We start from the raw sequence: 18,197 nt of genomic DNA, 5'->3' as shown, positions 1-18,197 counted from the left end.
CCCCCAGTTCAACACTCCCTCAGTACTGATCCACCCAGTATAGATTCTCCTCAGTAAAGACCTCCCCAGTACAGATCTCTTCCCCATACAGACCCTCCCATACATATCTCTCCCCGGTGCAGCTCCTACCCCAGTATATATCTCCCCACCCCCCAGTATATATTATTCCCTCACAGTACAGCTCTCCCCAAGTACAGATCTTCCCCCCAGTAAAGATCTCCCCCTCAGTGCATATTCTTTCCAACAATACAGATCTACCCACCAGTAGAGAGCCAACCTCAGTACAGATTCCCCCCAAACACAGATCTATTCACCCCATTACAGATCTTCCCCCAGTATAGATCTGCCTCCCAGAGTAGAGCTCTCCCCAGTGCAGATCCCCTATCTCCAATATTGCTCCCCCCAGTACAGATTTCCCCCCAGTACAGACCTTCCCAGTACACCCCCACAGTACAGTATATCTTCCGCCAATACCCCAGGACAGGAGTAGACATTCAATCTTACAATGGGGCCATTTGTTCTAGTGACAACTGTCTAAGAGAGGATTTCCCTCACTATGAAGGCATTTCCTGATATATCTGGGGGACATGAAGTGAAGATAAATTCCCTATTGGGACCCTCCCCTACTTTATCCAAAGCTAAACAAAGGAGTTTGGGCTTTAGAAACCACCTTCATTTCGACTTCCCCGTTGACTATCGCATTTCATCAAAATGGAAAAATGTCATCAAAATCTTCAGAATTTCACAGAAATTTGGGGTAAAAGAGGGTTCTCGACTTTGGTCATCCATATTCACAACACAGGGTGTCTACAAAAATATTCAGCACAAAATGTTTTCCAGTGAGTAAATGATGTATCGAGCTTCCTCTAAATGATGCGTTATTTCTGTTTCAGGAGATGATGAGGCTCTGGTGATTGAAGGTGGTGGAACACAGGTCAGCATGGATCCATCTGAGATTGGACGTCTCGGCACACGGGTCAGTATGGAACCACCTGTGATGGGACGTGATGGCACACAGGTCATGGAGTCACTCAACTCAACATGCAGCAGTATCAATGATTTCACTCTCAGCGGGATACCAAATCTCGATGACTTCCATTTCTGGTTTGGTTTTCCGCTCGTCTTACTGTATATTGTTGCTATCCTTGGGAACTTCACCATTCTCTGTGTCATTAAGGCGGACCAAACGCTTCATGAGCCCATGTTCATCTTCCTTTTCATGCTGTCAGTATTGGACCTCTTGATAGCCACTACAGTCATGCCCAAAATGCTTTGGATCTTCTGGTTTGATAACCGGAAGATCATCTTTGACATGTGTCTGACTCAGATGTTCTCCATCCATTTCCTGTCTGCCCTGGAGTCCGGGATACTGGTGGCAATGGCTATAGACCGATATGTGGCAATTTGTCACCCTCTTAGATATTCTTCCATTTTAACCCACAAGACCATCAAAAATATCACCTTGGTCATTATAACCAGGGGGGCAGCTGGGATGATTCCTCTACCGTTGATTATTAAAAGGTTTCCCTTGTTTAGGAACAATTTTTTGACTCATTCCTACTGCCTCCACCAAGAGGTCATGAAGTTAGCCTGTGCTGACATAAGGATTAATATCGTCTATGGCCTGTTTATTGCCCTCTCAACCGTAGGCATCGACTTTCTGTTCATCATCATCTCGTATCTACTACTTTTAAAAATGGTGGTTAGTGTGGTGGCCGAGGCCAGTCTGAAGGCCACCAGTACGTGTGTCTCCCATATATGTGCTGTCATCGTCTTCTACATGGGCTTCATTGGCATTGCTGTAGTGCACCGATTTCCAAGTAGCACAGCCCCCAATCTTCATGTCCTGTTTGGGAATATATATCTCCTGTTTTCCCCCGTGATTAACCCCATCATTTATGGAATCAAAACTAAGCAAATCCGCACCAGGCTCAGCAGACTGTTCAGCAAAGTATTAAAGTCAAGCAGAACATCAGGGGACTTGCAAAATTAGGAAAATTCTACTGGAACCTCGACGAAAGGAAATGGAGGAAACTGAGTTATGATCGAAATCTACAAGTTCGCACTTCTCCGGTCTAAAATAGACTTCTGCTGCCGCTGGATGTGGGAAGTGGTTGCCGTCGGCCAGACAGGAGACAGTTCACAGAACACAAAGCGGCACTTACTGACGAAGCTCTATGAACGGCTGGCCTCCAAGATGGTTGCACCACATCCACGAATGTTCATATCATCACTGAAAGAAAGGGACAGTGGGACTATTCGGTAAATAGAAAACGTATATACCAAACATAAAGATGAAAAAAAACATATTTCTTAATAAAATCGAAAAGTTAAAAGAATGTTTAGCGGAGTAATAAGTTCAAATGTTGACCCCTGCTATGGGGAATTTGTAGGTGGGGTGCAGCATGGTCCAGTTGCAATAAGTCAGGTGCAATAATGAACTTGTATTGAAGTCATGCAGCAACAGTTCACAACAAACCCGGTGGGAAGACTGCCCAAGCAAGTGCACTCACAGTTTCAGCAATGGGAACGGAGCGGGTTCCAGCTGATCTAACAGCATCTGTAGACAGAGGCAGGATCTGGCCTGGCTGTTTCGTGCCCAGTCTGGAAGATGTCCAGAAGAGATGCTTTTCCACCTCGTCAGGAAGCCTTCCCTACCGCTAGTTCTGTCCCTCACAGGCTGGGTACCTTTCCCTGCACTACCCACTCAAACAAGTGAGCCAAAACACGGGAGTGAGGGTCTTAGGTAGGCTCTCCCTCACCACAGATGGCTGCTTGAGTCACATGGGCCAACAGCATTCAACCGGATTGCTTCCCCAGTGTCCCAGGAAACCATAGAGCACGGGTGTCCAACTGGAGCCCTCCAGTTGTTGCCAAACTACAAGTCCCATGAGGCATTGCAAGATTGACTGTTACAAGCATGACTCCCAAAGACAGCAGCATGATGGGACTTGTAGTTTGGCAACAGCTGGAGGGCCACAAGTTTGACACCCTTGCCATAGAGGAACCAAGTTCCTCATGACTTCCTTTCCAGCTGCAGAGCCGCTCCGGTGGAGCGCCACCTGCAGTGGAAAAAACAAACTGCACCTGCCTACAAATTGGTCTTATCCATGGAAATATCCCCGAAATACCCCAGGGTCACGTACCGGGTCCCAGGCCGAAGTGACAAGAGGGCTTCCCTTGCAGCTAAGTATAGAGTACCCCTGAAGGTGGAGAGAGGAAATGCTGCCTCCAAAGAAGCACAGGTTGCCAGCTGCGACGTTGCCTGATGAACAGAGTGGATGAGGCACCCGAAAGGGACTTGACCTTGCAGTGGTGTCAGCAGGGCAGTAGACACTCTAGATGGGCAGGTGAAGTCTTGACCATGACATGGTACCAGGAGGACAGGAGGAACTCTAGATGCACAGGCGGATCTTGATAAGTGAGCAGAACAGGAGGCGGAGTTAGGAACCAGAGCCAGGATCATGCACAGTAGGTGAGTCAGGAACAGAAGCCGAAGCGTGGTCAAGATCTGGCGGAGGTCATACACAAGGAGCAGGCAGTAATCGTAGTCTATTGGAATAAGCTGGGGTCAGAGCCAGGAGAGAAGCCAAGACAGGTCCAAGGGTGAGCTAAATCAGCAATGGGAAATCCAAGAATTCAGCAACACAGAAGCACCGGGAAACAGGGGGATGACGATCTAGCAACTTGGATGCTGGTTTGAGACGTTTTTAATATGTTCCCCTCTAAACCATTTTTCCTAAGTTACCTCAGGAACAGGGGCAGACTGACAACTCATGGGGCCCCCGGGCAATAGGGGATCATGGAGCCCCTATGTCCTCACCCACACTAAAAAAGCCTATGAAAAAGCCAAACAAAGGTACCAGGGGCATCTCATGGGGCCCCCTACTGACCCCAGGCCCTCAGGCAGTGCCCGAGTGCTCGAATGGTCAGTCCGCCTTTGGTCAGGAAGTATAAACGTTGGTGAGATTCTTCTGTAATTGCGTGTACTTTTGCAGACCATGAAAGATTTTCAGAAATATATACCCCAAGAAACAGGAAGACAGAGACTCTCTCTACACAATCACCCCTGTAGGCAGTTGCAGTTAGTCTGCCATTGGGTGGCTCTGTTCCAGAATAGTGTCTGGTTGCAGAAAGCCGTGTCATCAGGTGATGGGCCCCTTTTAGATAGAGCCCTCCTGCAGTGGTGTCATGGGATTGTCAGGTTGGGTAGACCATTAGTACACTTGGGGCATGGGAGCCAAGGACTCCACACCAGATCAGATGTAACCAGCATGTGGAGGCCCTGGACAGAGCTGGAGTCCGGGGAGGAGTAGACCCACACCCAAGGTAGCCGGCTGTAGACTTCCTGACCCTTTTGGAGGTTGGAGCTAGGGCAGGTTGTAAAAGACCTTTTAGGCCAGGCCCAGGGTTCCCTGAGTGAGGCTATTCCCCTGCAGGGTCATCGGAGAGGTGTACCTATGGAGAAGGTGCCGACAGAGATTCCAGTCCTGTGAGTACTACTCCCCTTGGGTGCAAGGAGAGATTGTTAGAGGGAAATGGATTTTTAAAGTCACATGTGACTGCTGCAGACCGTCCATTAAATGTGATTCCTTATGTATTGTCATGAGACTCCGCAATGTATGCCAATGTGATGGGACTGCTCGGCCATTTTCTGAGTACCATTGGTAAAGTGTAGCAACCCTATTCATGTGTGGACATTCCTTCCTTGGAGATATAAAGGTCAATGGCCAAGAATGTTGTGTGGAGGGCCCAAACATGGAGTGGGGCACAATATGGAGGAGGGTTCAGCCTCAGCAGGAGGGATAGTGCTCTAGCAAAAGAACAGGAACGAGGAGAGGACTTGCAATCTTGGCGCCTTTACTTGTCAGTTGCAAAGTCCTCCTGTACCCTTGATAAAAAGATGCTCCATTGCATTCTCATGTTTTCTGAAATTGGCTCTTTTGTTTTCTTTGTATTTGAGGGACTATTTGTATTCGAGGGACTATTTGTATTCGAGGAACTATTTGTATTGGAGGGACTATTTGTATTCCAGGGACTATTTGTATTCCAGGGACTATTTGTATTCGAGGAACTATTTGTATTCGAGGAACTATTTGTATTCGAGGGACTATATGTATTCTATGAACTATTTGTATTTGAGGGACTATATGTATTCCAGGGACTATATGTATTTGAGGAACTATTTGTATTCGAGGAACTTTGTCGCCCACCACTCATCTACCTCACCAACCTCTGCTCTATAGGATACCTCGTCCGTTCCTAGAATGCAACCGACTCTCATAGCATCATCAGCAAATGTAATAATGCTGTTTGTACGACAGTATGGAGTGCAATCGTAGGATTTAAAGATGGGGGCTCAGCACACAACCCCGTGGGGGGTCCAATGTCCCATTTTGACCACCTGAGGTCTGTTTGCAAATGAATCTGTAATCCAAAGGCAGATGGTTTGTAGCTAGGACATAAACAATGGGAGAGGGTGCAGGGTACGGGATACTCCAGGCTGTGACGGGGAGGACTCTCTTCTCTGTGCTCTACTCCTTGGAGGCAAGTCTTCTTCTAGACTTCAGAATACAGTTCCCTTCAAGGGATTAAGGCTGCATTCACACTTGAGTGTTTTGTAGCATGAAGCTCCAAAAACGCTCAAACTTAAAAAAAATCAATTGTTCTCTATGCTGCCCGTTTGTGTGATCAGGCGTGAACTGGTACCATTGAGCTTTTTAGAAGCTTTGAGCTTCAAGCTACAAAGCACTCAAGTGTGAATGAAGCCTCAGGGAAGGCCAGAGGTAGGGACCCCATGGAAGAAGTATTACTTGGCTTCCATATCCCAATAATACTCAGTCACAAGGATCTTGCAAAGCAATAAGTACTTATGAAACCAGGGAGCAGCTGTGCCCATTCAGCTTCCTCCAGACGCCTTGTAGAGAGGCTTTGGAGAATGGATCCATCAGGTGAAGTCTTGGAGTGTTGAAGATAACTTTAGGTACAGACCCCCCCCCCCCCCCCCCAGCTCTGCCACAGCTTGGAACTTGAGGAGCAACAATTTGTCTTGTAGCCACCCCCTGGATTGGTGGAATCCTATCAACAGGAAGACCCTGCTGTTCTGGAGTTTACACTTTTTATCAGCCACCTCCTGGGCCACCCTTCCCAAAGGTTGGCTAGCACTCAAAAAATATTATTCTGCCTTTATGACTTTCTCCGCCCCTATGTTCCAGAAGCCTCTAGAAAGCAGGAGGGACAGTCCAACCTGAAACACATAAGATCCAAAACAGACCAAAGAAATCAATAGCTGATTATCTAAAATCTTACTATCTGTGCACCGATCGCTATGAACATGCATACAAAGACCCCTCCCCAATCCATGTTTCTGTCCTGACGGTAGGATGTCCAACCTGGAGACTGCATGGAAGCATCAGATAGATGAGAGTGAAGCCAGGTTTCATTTATCATCATAAGGCAGCCGTTCCTAAGTGCAAACGCAGTTCAGCCATTTTCTGAAGTATTGATCTAGGTTGGACTAGAAGAAGACTAGGTAAGGGTGTAGGTGCAGTTCATCCATTTTCTGAAGTATTGATCTAGGTTGGACTAGAAGAAGACTAGGTAAGGGTGCAGGCAGGTGCAGTCATCCATTTTCTGAAGTATTGATCTAGGATGGACTAGAAGAAGACTAGGTAAGGGTGTAGGCAGGTGCAGTCAGCCATTTTCTGAAGTATTGATCTAGGTTGGACTAGAAGAAGACTAGGTAAGGGTGCAGGAAGGTGCAGTTCATCCATTTTCTGAAGTATTGATCTAGGTTGGACTAGAAGAAGACTAGGTAAGGGTGTAGGCAGGTGCAGTCAGACATTTTCTGAAGTATTGATCTAGGTTGGACTAGAAGAAGACTAGGTAAGGGTGCAGGCAGGTGCAGTCAGACATTTTCTGAAGTATTGATCTAGGTTGGACTAGAAGAAGACTAGGTAAGGGTGTAGGTGCAGTCAGCCATTTTCTGAAGTATTGATCTAGGTTGGACTAGAAGAAGACTAGGTAAGGGTGCAGGTAGGTGCAGTCAGACATTTTCTGAAGTATTGATCTAGGTTGGACTAGAAGAAGACTAGGTAAGGGTGCAGGCAGGTGCAGTCATCCATTTTCTGAAGTATTGATCTAGGATGGACTAGAAGAAGACTAGGTAAGGGTGTAGGCAGGTGCAGTCAGCCATTTTCTGAAGTATTGATCTAGGTTGGACTAGAAGAAGACTAGGTAAGGGTGCAGGAAGGTGCAGTTCATCCATTTTCTGAAGTATTGATCTAGGTTGGACTAGAAGAAGACTAGGTAAGGGTGTAGGCAGGTGCAGTCAGCCATTTTCTGAAGTATTGATCTAGGTTGGACTAGAAGAAGACTAGGTAAGGGTGTAGGCAGGTGCAGTCAGACATTTTCTGAAGTATTGATCTAGGTTGGACTAGAAGAAGACTAGGTAAGGGTGTAGGTGCAGTCAGCCATTTTCTGAAGTATTGATCTAGGTTGGACTAGAAGAAGACTAGGTAAGGGTGCAGGCAGGTGCAGTCATCCATTTTCTGAAGTATTGATCTAGGTTGGACTAGAAGAAGACTAGGTAAGGGTGTAGGCAGGTGCAGTTCATCCATTTTCTGAAGTATTGATCTAGGTTGGACTAGAAGAAGACGAGGTAAGGGCGCAGGCAGGTGCAGTCAGCCATTTTCTGAAGTATTGATCTAGGTTAGACTAGAAGAAGACAAGGTAAGGGTGCAGGTAGGTGCAGTCAGACATTTTCTGAAGTATTGATCTAGGTTGGACTAGAAGAAGACTAGGTAAGGGTGCAGGCAGGTGCAGTTCATCCATTTTCTGAAGTATTGATCTAGGTTGGACTAGAAGAAGACTAGGTAAGGGTGTAGGCAGGTGCAGTCAGCCATTTTCTGAAGTATTGATCTAGGTTGGACTAGAAGAAGACTAGGTAAGGGTGTAGGTGCAGTCAGCCATTTTCTGAAGTATTGATCTAGGTTGGACTAGAAGAAGACTAGGTAAGGGTGCAGGCAGGTGCAGTCAGCCATTTTATGAAGTATTGATCTAGGTTGGACTAGAAGAAGACTAGGTAAGGGTGTAGGTGCAGTCAGCCATTTTCTGAAGTATTGATCTAGGTTGGACTAGAAGAAGACTAGGTAAGGGTGCAGGCAGGTGCAGTCAGCCATTTTCTGAAGTATTGATCTAGGTTGGACTAGAAGAAGACTAGGTAAGGGTGCAGGCAGGTGCAGTTCATCCATTTTCTGAAGTATTGATCTAGGTTGGACTAGAAGAAGACTAGGTAAGGGTGCAGGCAGGTGCAGTCAGCCATTTTCTGAAGTATTGATCTAGGTTGGACTAGAAGAAGACTAGGTAAGGGTGCAGGCAGGTGCAGTCAGCCATTTTCTGAAGTATTAATCTAGGTTGGACTAGAAGAAGACTAGGTAAGGGTGCAGGCAGGTTCAGTTCATCCATTTTCTGAAGTATTGATCTAGGTTGGACTAGAAGAAGACTAGGTAAGGGTGCAGGCAGGTGCAGTCAGCCATTTTCTGAAGTATTGATCTAGGTTGGACTAGAAGAAGACTAGGTAAGGGTGTAGGCAGGTGCAGTCAGCCATTTTATGAAGTATTGATCTAGGTTGGACTAGAAGAAGACTAGGTAAGGGTGCAGGCAGGTGCAGTCAGCAGACGGTGTCATCAGGTGTTAGGCCCCTTTTAGGCAGAGCCCTCCTGCCCTGATGTCAGGGGTGAGTCAGTATATATGAAGGCAGGTAGGGAGGAGTATACACACGTGTTGGCATGGAAGCATGGGGTGCAGGAAGAAAGTCAGATTGCATAATGAAGATGCACAGATGCAGAGAACCCGTCTTCTCTTGTTCATCCAGTGCGCTAATGTCTGATTGGTAGATAGAGGCAACACAGACGTGTGCAGGGAACATTCACATGTCTTGGGTTGTAGTTAGATTGGGATGGATATACCGAATCTGTACCCCTTTATAGTAGGTGTCCCTCTCAGAGTCTCCTTTTATATCAGGATCCCCATCAGAGTGCCCCTTTACATCAAATGTCCCCATCAGAGTGCCCCCTTACATCAAATGTCCCCATCATGTCCCCATCAGCGTGCCCCCTTACATCAAATGTCCCCATCAGAGTGCCCCCTTACATAAACTGTCCCATCAGAGCGCCCCCTTACATCAACTGTCCCCATCAGAGCGCCCCCTTACATAAACTGTCCCCATCAGAGTGCCCCCTTACATCAACTGTCCCCATCAGAGTGCCCCCTTACATCAACTGTCCCATCAGAGTGCCCCCTTACATCAACTGTCCCATCAGAGTGCCCCCTTACATAAACTGTCCCATCAGAGTACCCTCTTACATCAGCTGTCCCCATCAGAGTGCCCCCTTACATCAGGTGTTCCCATCAGAGCGCCCCCTTACAACAGGTGTCCCCATCAGAGGTCTCCCTTACATCAGGTGTCCCCATCATGAGTGCTCCCTTACATCAGGTGTCCCCATCAGAGCGCCCCCTTACATCAGGTGTCCCCATCAGAGAGCCCCCTTACATCAGGTGTCCCCATCAGAGAGCCCCCTTACATCAGGTGTTCCCATCAGAGTGCCCCCCTTACATCAGGCGTCCCCATCAGAGCGCCCCCCTTACATCTGGCGTCCCCATCAGAGTGCCCCCCTTACATCAGATGTCCTCATCAGAGAGCCCCCTTACATCAGGTGTCCCCATCAGAGTGCTCCCTTACATCAACTGTCCCCATCAGAGTGCCCCCTTACATCAACTGTCCCATCAGAGTGCCCCCTTACATCAACTGTCTCCATCAGAGTGCCCCCTTACATCAACTGTCCCATCAGAGTGCCCCCTTACATCAACTGTCTCCATCAGAGTGCCCCTTACATCAACTGTCCCATCAGAGTGCCCCCTTACATCAACTGTCTCCATCAGAGTGCCCCTTACATCAACTGTCCCCATCAGAGTGCCCCTTACATCAACTGTCCCATCAGAGTGCCCCCTTACATCAACTGTCTCCATCAGAGTGCCCCTTACATCAACTGTCCCATCAGTGTGCCCCTTACATCACCTGTCCCCATCAGTGTGCCCCCTTACATCAACTGTCCCCATCAGTGTGCCCCCTTACATCAACTGTCCCATCAGAGTGCCCCCTTACATCAACTGTCCCCATCAGTGTGCCCCCTTACATCAACTGTCCCATCAGAGTGCCCCTTACATCAACTGTCCCCATCAGTGTGCCCCCTTACATCAACTGTCCCATCAGAGTGCCCCCTTACATCAACTGTCCCCATCAGTGTGCCCCCTTACATCAACTGTCCCATCAGAGTGCCCCCTTACATCAACTGTCCCCATCAGTGTGCCCCCTTACATCAACTGTCCCATCAGTGTGCCCCCTTACATCAACTGTCCCATCAGAGTGCCCCTTACATCAACTGTCCCATCAGAGTGCCCCCTTACATCAACTGTCCCATCAGAGTGCCCCCTTACATCAACTATCCCATCAGAGCGCCCCCTTACATCAACTGTCCCATCAGAGTGCCCCCCTTACATCAAATGTCCCCATCAGAGTGCCCCCCTTACATCAAATGTCCCCATCAGAGTGCCCCCTTACATCAACTGTCTCCATCAGAGTGCCCCCTTACATCAGGATCCCCAATCTCGGTGGGGGGGAGGCTGTGCTGTTGGTCGGTGTCAGGCTCTCTGTGGGGGGCTGTGCTGTTGGTCAGTGTCAGGCTCTCTGTGGGGGGGAGGATGTGCTATTAGTCGGTGTCAGGCTCTCTGTGGGGGGGGGCTGTGCTGTTGGTCGGTGTCAGGCTCTCTGTGGGGGGGGGAGGCTGTGCTGTTGGTCGGTGTCAGGTTCTCTGTGAGGGAAGGCTGTGCTGTTGGTCGGTGTCAGGCTCTCTGTGGGGGGAGGCTGTGCTGTTGGTCGGTGTCAGGTTCTCTGTGAGGGGAGGCTGTGCTGTTGGTCGGTGTCAGGCTCTCTGTGGGGGGGGGTCTGTGCTGTTGGTCGGTGTCAGGCTCTCTGTGGGGGGGGGGGGGGGTCTGTGCTGCTGGTCGGTGTCAGGCTCTCTGTGGGGGGAGAGGCTGTGCTGTTGGTCGGTGTCAGGCTCTCTGTGGGGGGGGAGGCTGTGCTGCTGGTCGGTGTCAGGCTCTCTGTGGGGGGGGAGGCTGTGCTGCTGGTCGGTGTCAGGCTCTCCGTGAGGTGAAGGCTGTGCTGTTGGTCGGTGTCTGGCTCTCTGTGGGGGGGAGGCTGTGCTGTTGGTTGGTGTCAGGCTCTCTGTGGGGGGGGGGAGGCTGTGCTGTTGGTTGGTGTCAGGCTCTCTGTGGGGGGGAGGCTGTGCTGTTGGTTGGTGTCAGGCTCTCTGTGGGGGGGGGAGGCTGTGCTGCTGGTCGGTGTCAGGCTCTCTGTGGGGGGGGGGAGGCTGTGCTGCTGGTCGGTGTCAGGCTCTCTGTGGGGGGGGAGGCTGTGCTGCTGGTCGGTGTCAGGCTCTCCATGAGGGGAAGGCTGTGCTGTTGGTCGGTGTCAGGCTCTCTGTGGGGGGGAGGCTGTGCTGTTGGTCGGTGTCAGGCTCTCTGTGGGGGGGGGGGGGGGGAGGCTGTGCTGCTGGTCGGTGTCAGGTTCTCCCCGGGGACCAAACAGCTGGATAAAGCTCCCGAATGCCCAAATAGCCAATGTTTGGTTCAAACCTCAGGTCCAGTCAACCTGCTCATCTCATTGGTCATGTATTTCCATGCCCCTCCCTCTCTCAGGACTGAAGACATGAAACTCCCAGGATGCATCTGGAAGGGTGACAACTGTGAGCCAGCATGTGCTGGAGTACCAGCGGTTGATGGTGTCACAAATTCTCGCAGTCGGTTCCTTCTCTGACCTTCTTGTGTAGGAGATTGTCAGATCCCAGAGACATATGTGTAATAATGAGCTCCCTGATGTCCACACAGGGGACCTACTACTGGTGGGGCCCCTCTGGGATCCCAACCTTCCCTATAAAGGTTACATCCCCGGGCCCCAGATCTGCCAGAGAGAGAACAGACTGCGCTGATACCGCTGAGACATAACTGACACAGGTAAGAGGAGTTCACTGACACAGGTGAGGGGGGATCACTGACACAGGTGAGGGGGATCACTGACACAGGTGAGGGGGGATCCCTGACACAGGTGAGGGGGGATCCCTGACACAGGTGAGGGGGGATCACTGACACAGGTGAGGGGGGATCCCTGACACAGGTGAGGGGGGATCACTGGGAGAGATGAGACAACTGATACTGCTGAGACATAACTGACACAGGTGAGGGGGGATCACTGACGCAGGTGAGGGGAGGATCGCTGACACAGGTGAGGGGGGGATCACTGACACAGGTGAGGGGGGATCACTGACACAGGTGAGGGGGGGATCACTGACACAGGTGAAGGGAGATAACTGACACAGGTGAGGGGGGATCACTGACAACTGTAAGGGTGGGATCACTGACACAGGTGAGCGGGGGATCACTGACACAGGTGAGGGGGGGATCACTGACACAGGTGAGGGGGGGATCACTGACACAGATGAGCGGGGGATCACTGACACAGGTGAGGGGGGATCACTGACAACTCTAAGGGGGATCATTGACACAGGTGATTGGGGATCACTGACACAGGTGAGCGGGGGATCACTGACACAGGTGAGGGTGGATACCTGACACAGGTGAGGGGGGATCACTGACACAGGTGAGGGGGGATCACTGGGAGAGATGAGACAACTGATACTGCTGAGACATAACTGACACAGGTGAGGGGGGATCACTGACAGAGGTGAGGGGGGATCACTGACACAGGTGAGGGGAGGATCGCTGACACAGGTGAGGGGGGGATCACTGACACAGGTGAGGGGGGGATCACTGACACAGGTGAGGGGGGGATCACTGACACAGGTGATTGGGGATCACTGACACAGGTAAGCGGGGGATCACTGACACAGGTGAGGGGGGATACCTGACAACTGTAAGGGGGATCACTGACACAGGTGATTGGGGATCACTGACACAGGTGAGGGGGGGATCACTGACACAGGTGAAGGGAGATAACTGACACAGGTGAGGGGGGATCACTGACAACTGTAAGGGAGGGATCACTGACACAGGTGAGCGGGGGATCACTGACACAGGTGAGCGGGGGATCACTGACACAGGTGAGGGGGGGATCACTGACACAGATGAGCGGGGGATCACTGACACAGATGAGCGGGGGATCACTGACACAGGTGAGGGGGGATCACTGACAACTGTAAGGGGGATCACTGACACAGGTGATTGGGGATCACTGACACAGGTGAGCGGGGGATCACTGACACAGGTGAGCGGGGGATCACTGACACAGGTGAGGGGGGATACCTGACACAGGTGAGGGGGGATCACTGACACAGGTGAAGGGGGATCACTGGGAGAGATGAGACAACTGATACTGCTGAGACATAACTGACACAGGTGAGGGGGGATCACTGGGAGAGATGAGACAACTGATACTGCTGAGACATAACTGACACAGGTGAGGGGGGATCACTGACACAGGTGAGGGGGGATCACTGACACAGGTGAGGGGGGGATCACTGACACAGGTGAGGGGAGGATCGCTGACACAGGTGAGGGGAGATAACTGACACAGGTGAGGGGGGATCACTGACACAGGTGAAGGGAGATAACTGACACAGGTGAGGGGGGATCACTGACAACTGTAAGGGGGGGATCACTGACACAGGTGATTGGGGATCACTGACACAGGTGAGCGGGGGATCACTGACACAGGTGAGCGGGGGATCACTGACACAGGTGAGGGGGGGATCACTGACACAGATGAGCGGGGGATCACTGACACAGGTGAGGGGGGATCACTGACAACTCTAAGGGGGATCACTGACACAGGTGATTGGGGATCACTGACACAGGTGATTGGGGATCACTGACACAGGTGAGGGGGGATACCTGACAACTGTAAGGGGGATCACTGACACAGGTGATTGGGGATCACTGACACAGGTGAGGGGGGGATCACTGACACAGGTGAAGGGAGATAACTGACACAGGTGAGGGGTGATCACTGACAACTGTAAGGGAGGGATCACTGACACAGGTGAGCGGGGGATCACTGACACAGGTGAGCGGGGGATCACTGACACAGATGAGCGGGGGATCACTGACACAGGTGAGGGGGGATCACTGACACAGGTGAGGGGGGATCACTGACAACTGTAAGGGGGATCACTGACACAGGTGATTGGGGATCACTGACACAGGTGAGCGGGGGATCACTGACACAGGTGAGCGGGGGATCACTGACACAGGTGAGGGGGGATACCTGACACAGGTGAGGGGGGATACCTGACACAGGTGAGGGGGGATCACTGACACAGGTGAGGGGGGATCACTGGGAGAGATGAGACAACTGATACTGCTGAGACATAACTGACACAGGTGAGGGGGGATCACTGACACAGGTGAGGGGGGATCACTGACACAGGTGAGGGGGGGATCACTGACACAGGTGAGGGGAGGATCGCTGACACAGGTGAGGGGAGATAACTGACACAGGTGAGGGGGGATCACTGACACAGGTGAAGGGAGATAACTGACACAGGTGAGGGGGGATCACTGACAACTGTAAGGGGGGGATCACTGACACAGGTGATTGGGGATCACTGACACAGGTGAGCGGGGGATCACTGACACAGGTGAGCGGGGGATCACTGACACAGGTGAGGGGGGGATCACTGACACAGATGAGCGGGGGATCACTGACACAGGTGAGGGGGGATCACTGACAACTCTAAGGGGGATCACTGACACAGGTGATTGGGGATCACTGACACAGGTGATTGGGGATCACTGACACAGGTGAGCGGGGGATCACTGACACAGGTGAGGGGGGATCACTGACACAGGTGAGGGGGGATCACTGGGAGAGATGAGACAACTGATACTGCTGAGACATAACTGACACAGGTGAGGGGGGATCACTGACACAGGTGAGGGTGGATCACTGACACAGGTGAGGGGAGGATCGCTGACACAGGTGAGGGGGGGATCACTGACACAGGTGAGGGGGGGATCACTGACACAGGTGAAGGGAGATAACTGACACAGGTGAGGGGGGATCACTGACAACTGTAAGGGGGGGATCACTGACACAGGTGATTGGGGATCACTGACACAGGTGAGCGGGGGATCACTGACACAGGTAAGCGGGGGATCACTGACACAGGTGAGGGGGGGATCACTGACACAGGTGAGGGGGGGATCACTGACACAGGTGAGGGGGGATCACTGACAACTGTAAGTGGAATCACTGACACAGGTGATTGGGGATCACTGACACAGGTGAGGGGGGGATCACTGACACAGGTGAGGGGGGATCACTGACAACTGTAAGGGGGGGATCACTGACACAGGTGATTGGGGATCACTGACACAGGTGAGCGGGGGATCACTGACACAGGTGAGCGGGGGATCACTGACACAGGTGAGCGGGGGATCACTGACACAGGTGAGGGGGGATCACTGACAACTGTAAGGGGGATCACTGACACAGGTGATTGGGGATCACTGACACAGGTGAGCGGGGGATCACTGACACAGGTGAGGGGGGATACCTGACACAGGTGAGGGGGGATACCTGACACAGGTGAGGGGGATCACTGACACAGGTGAGGGGGGATCACTGACACAGATGAGCGGGGGATCACTGACAACTGTAAGGGGGATCACTGACACAGGTGATTGGGGATCACTGACACAGGTGAGGGGGGATCACTGACAACTGTAAGGGGGATCACTGACACAGGTGATTGGGGATCACTGACACAGGTGAGGGGGGATCACTGACACAGGTGAGGGGGGATCACTGACACAGGTGAGGGGGGATCCCTGACACAGGTGAGGGGGGATCACTGACACAGGTGAGGGGGGATCCCTGACACAGGTGAGGGGGGATCACTGGGAGAGATGAGACAACTGATACTGCTGAGACATAACTGACACAGGTGAGGGGGGATCACTGACACAGGTGAGGGGGGATCACTGACACAGGTGAGGGGAGGATCGCTGACACAGGTGAGGGGGGGATCACTGACACAGGTGAGGGGAGATAACTGACACAGGTGAGGGGGGATCACTGACAACTGTAAGGGTGGGATCACTGACACAGGTGAGCGGGGGATCACTGACACAGGTGAGCGGGGGATCACTGACACAGGTGAGGGGGGGATCACTGACACAGGTGAGGGGGGGATCACTGACACAGATGAGCGGGGGATCACTGACACAGGTGAGGGGGGATCACTGACACAGGTGATTGGGGATCACTGACACAGGTGAGCGGGGGATCACTGACACAGGTGATTGGGGATCACTGACACAGGTGAGGGGGGATACCTGACACAGGTGAGGGGGGATCACTGGGAGAGATGAGACAACTGATACTGCTGAGACATAACTGACACAGGTGAGGGGGGATCACTGACACAGGTGAGGGGGGATCACTGACACAGGTGAGGGGAGGATCGCTGACACACGTGAGGGGGGGATCACTGACACAGGTGAGGGGGGGATCACTGAAACAGGTGAGGGGGGATCACTGACACAGGTGAAGGGAGATAACTGACACAGGTGAGGGGGGATCACTGACAACTGTAAGGGGGGGATCACTGACACAGGTGATTGGGGATCACTGACACAGGTGAGCGGGGGATCACTGACACAGGTGAGCGGGGGATCACTGACACAGGTGAGGGGGGGATCACTGACACAGATGAGCGGGGGATCACTGACACAGGTGAGGGGGGATCACTGACAATTCTAAGGGGGATCACTGACACAGGTGATTGGGGATCACTGACACAGGTGATTGGGGATCACTGACACAGGTGAGCGGGGGATCACTGACACAGGTGAGCGGGGGATCACTGACACAGGTGAGGGGGGATCACTGACACAGGTGAGGGGAGATCACTGGGAGAGATGAGACAACTGATACTGCTGAGACATAACTGACACAGGTGAGGGGGGATCACTGACACAGGTGAGGGTGGATCACTGACACAGGTGAGGGGAGGATCGCTGACACAGGTGAGGGGGGGATCACTGACACAGGTGAGGGGGGGATCACTGACACAGGTGAAGGGAGATAACTGACACAGGTGAGGGGGGATCACTGACAACTGTAAGGGGGGGATCACTGACACAGGTGATTGGGGATCACTGACACAGGTGAGCGGGGGATCACTGACACAGGTAAGCGGGGGATTACTGACACAGGTGAGGGGGGGATCACTGACACAGGTGAGGGGGGGATCACTGACACAGGTGAGCGGGGGATCACTGACACAGGTGAGGGGGGATCACTGACAACTGTAAGGGGGATCACTGACACAGGTGATTGGGGATCACTGACACAGGTGAGGGGGGGATCACTGACACAGGTGAGGGGGGATCACTGACAACTGTAAGGGGGGGATCACTGACACAGGTGATTGGGGATCACTGACACAGGTGAGGGGGGGATCATTGACACAGGTGAGGGGGGATCACTGACAACTGTAAGGGGGGGATCACTGACACAGGTGATTGGGGATCACTGACACAGGTGAGCGGGGGATCACTGACACAGGTGAGCGGGGGATCACTGACACAGGTGAGCGGGGGATCACTGACACAGGTGAGCGGGGGATCACTGACACAGGTGAGGGGGGGATCACTGACACAGATGAGCGGGGGATCACTGACACAGGTGAGGGGGGATCACTGACAACTGTAAGGGGGATCACTGACACAGGTGATTGGGGATCACTGACACAGGTGAGCGGGGGATCACTGACACAGGTGAGGGGGGATACCTGACACAGGTGAGGGGGGATCACTGACACAGGTGAGGGGGATCACTGACACAGGTGAGGGGGGATCACTGACACAGATGAGCGGGGGATCACTGACACAGGTGAGGGGGGATCACTGACAACTGTAAGGGGGATCACTGACACAGGTGATTGGGGATCACTGACACAGGTGAGGGGGGATCACTGACACAGGTGAGGGGGGATCACTGACACAGGTGAGGGGGGATCCCTGACACAGGTGAGGGGGGATCACTGACACAGGTGAGGGGGGATCCCTGACACAGGTGAGGGGGGATCACTGACACAGGTGAGGGGGGATCCCTG

The 18,197-nt window shown here is 52.3% G+C and overlaps 1 protein-coding gene across 1 annotated transcript; it reads left to right on the top strand.

The window, feature by feature from the left end:
• The first annotated feature begins 1,006 nt into the window (after nucleotides 1–1,006).
• On the top strand, nucleotides 1,007–1,993 carry LOC149430912 (olfactory receptor 51E1-like). The gene has a single exon (XM_089665928.1). It carries the CDS (start codon nucleotides 1,022–1,024, stop codon nucleotides 1,991–1,993), a length of 972 nt encoding a protein of 323 aa, XP_089522054.1. The 5' UTR covers nucleotides 1,007–1,021.
• Nucleotides 1,994–18,197: the final 16,204 nt, after the last annotated feature.

This window comes from Staurois parvus, unplaced genomic scaffold (genome assembly GCF_062004578.1).
Source record: "Staurois parvus isolate SC_StPar_1 unplaced genomic scaffold, SC_StPar_1.0 ptg002413l, whole genome shotgun sequence".
Classification (NCBI taxonomy): domain Eukaryota; kingdom Metazoa; phylum Chordata; class Amphibia; order Anura; family Ranidae; genus Staurois; species Staurois parvus.
The sequence above is the reverse complement of the archived record's forward strand: the minus strand, read 5'-3'. Positions and strand labels throughout refer to the sequence as shown.

Bases quoted from the DNA above. Each gene is read 5' to 3' on its own strand.
- LOC149430912 (XM_089665928.1), top strand. From the start codon at position 1,022: ATGGAGTCACTCAACTCAACATGCAGCAGTATCAATGATTTCACTCTC.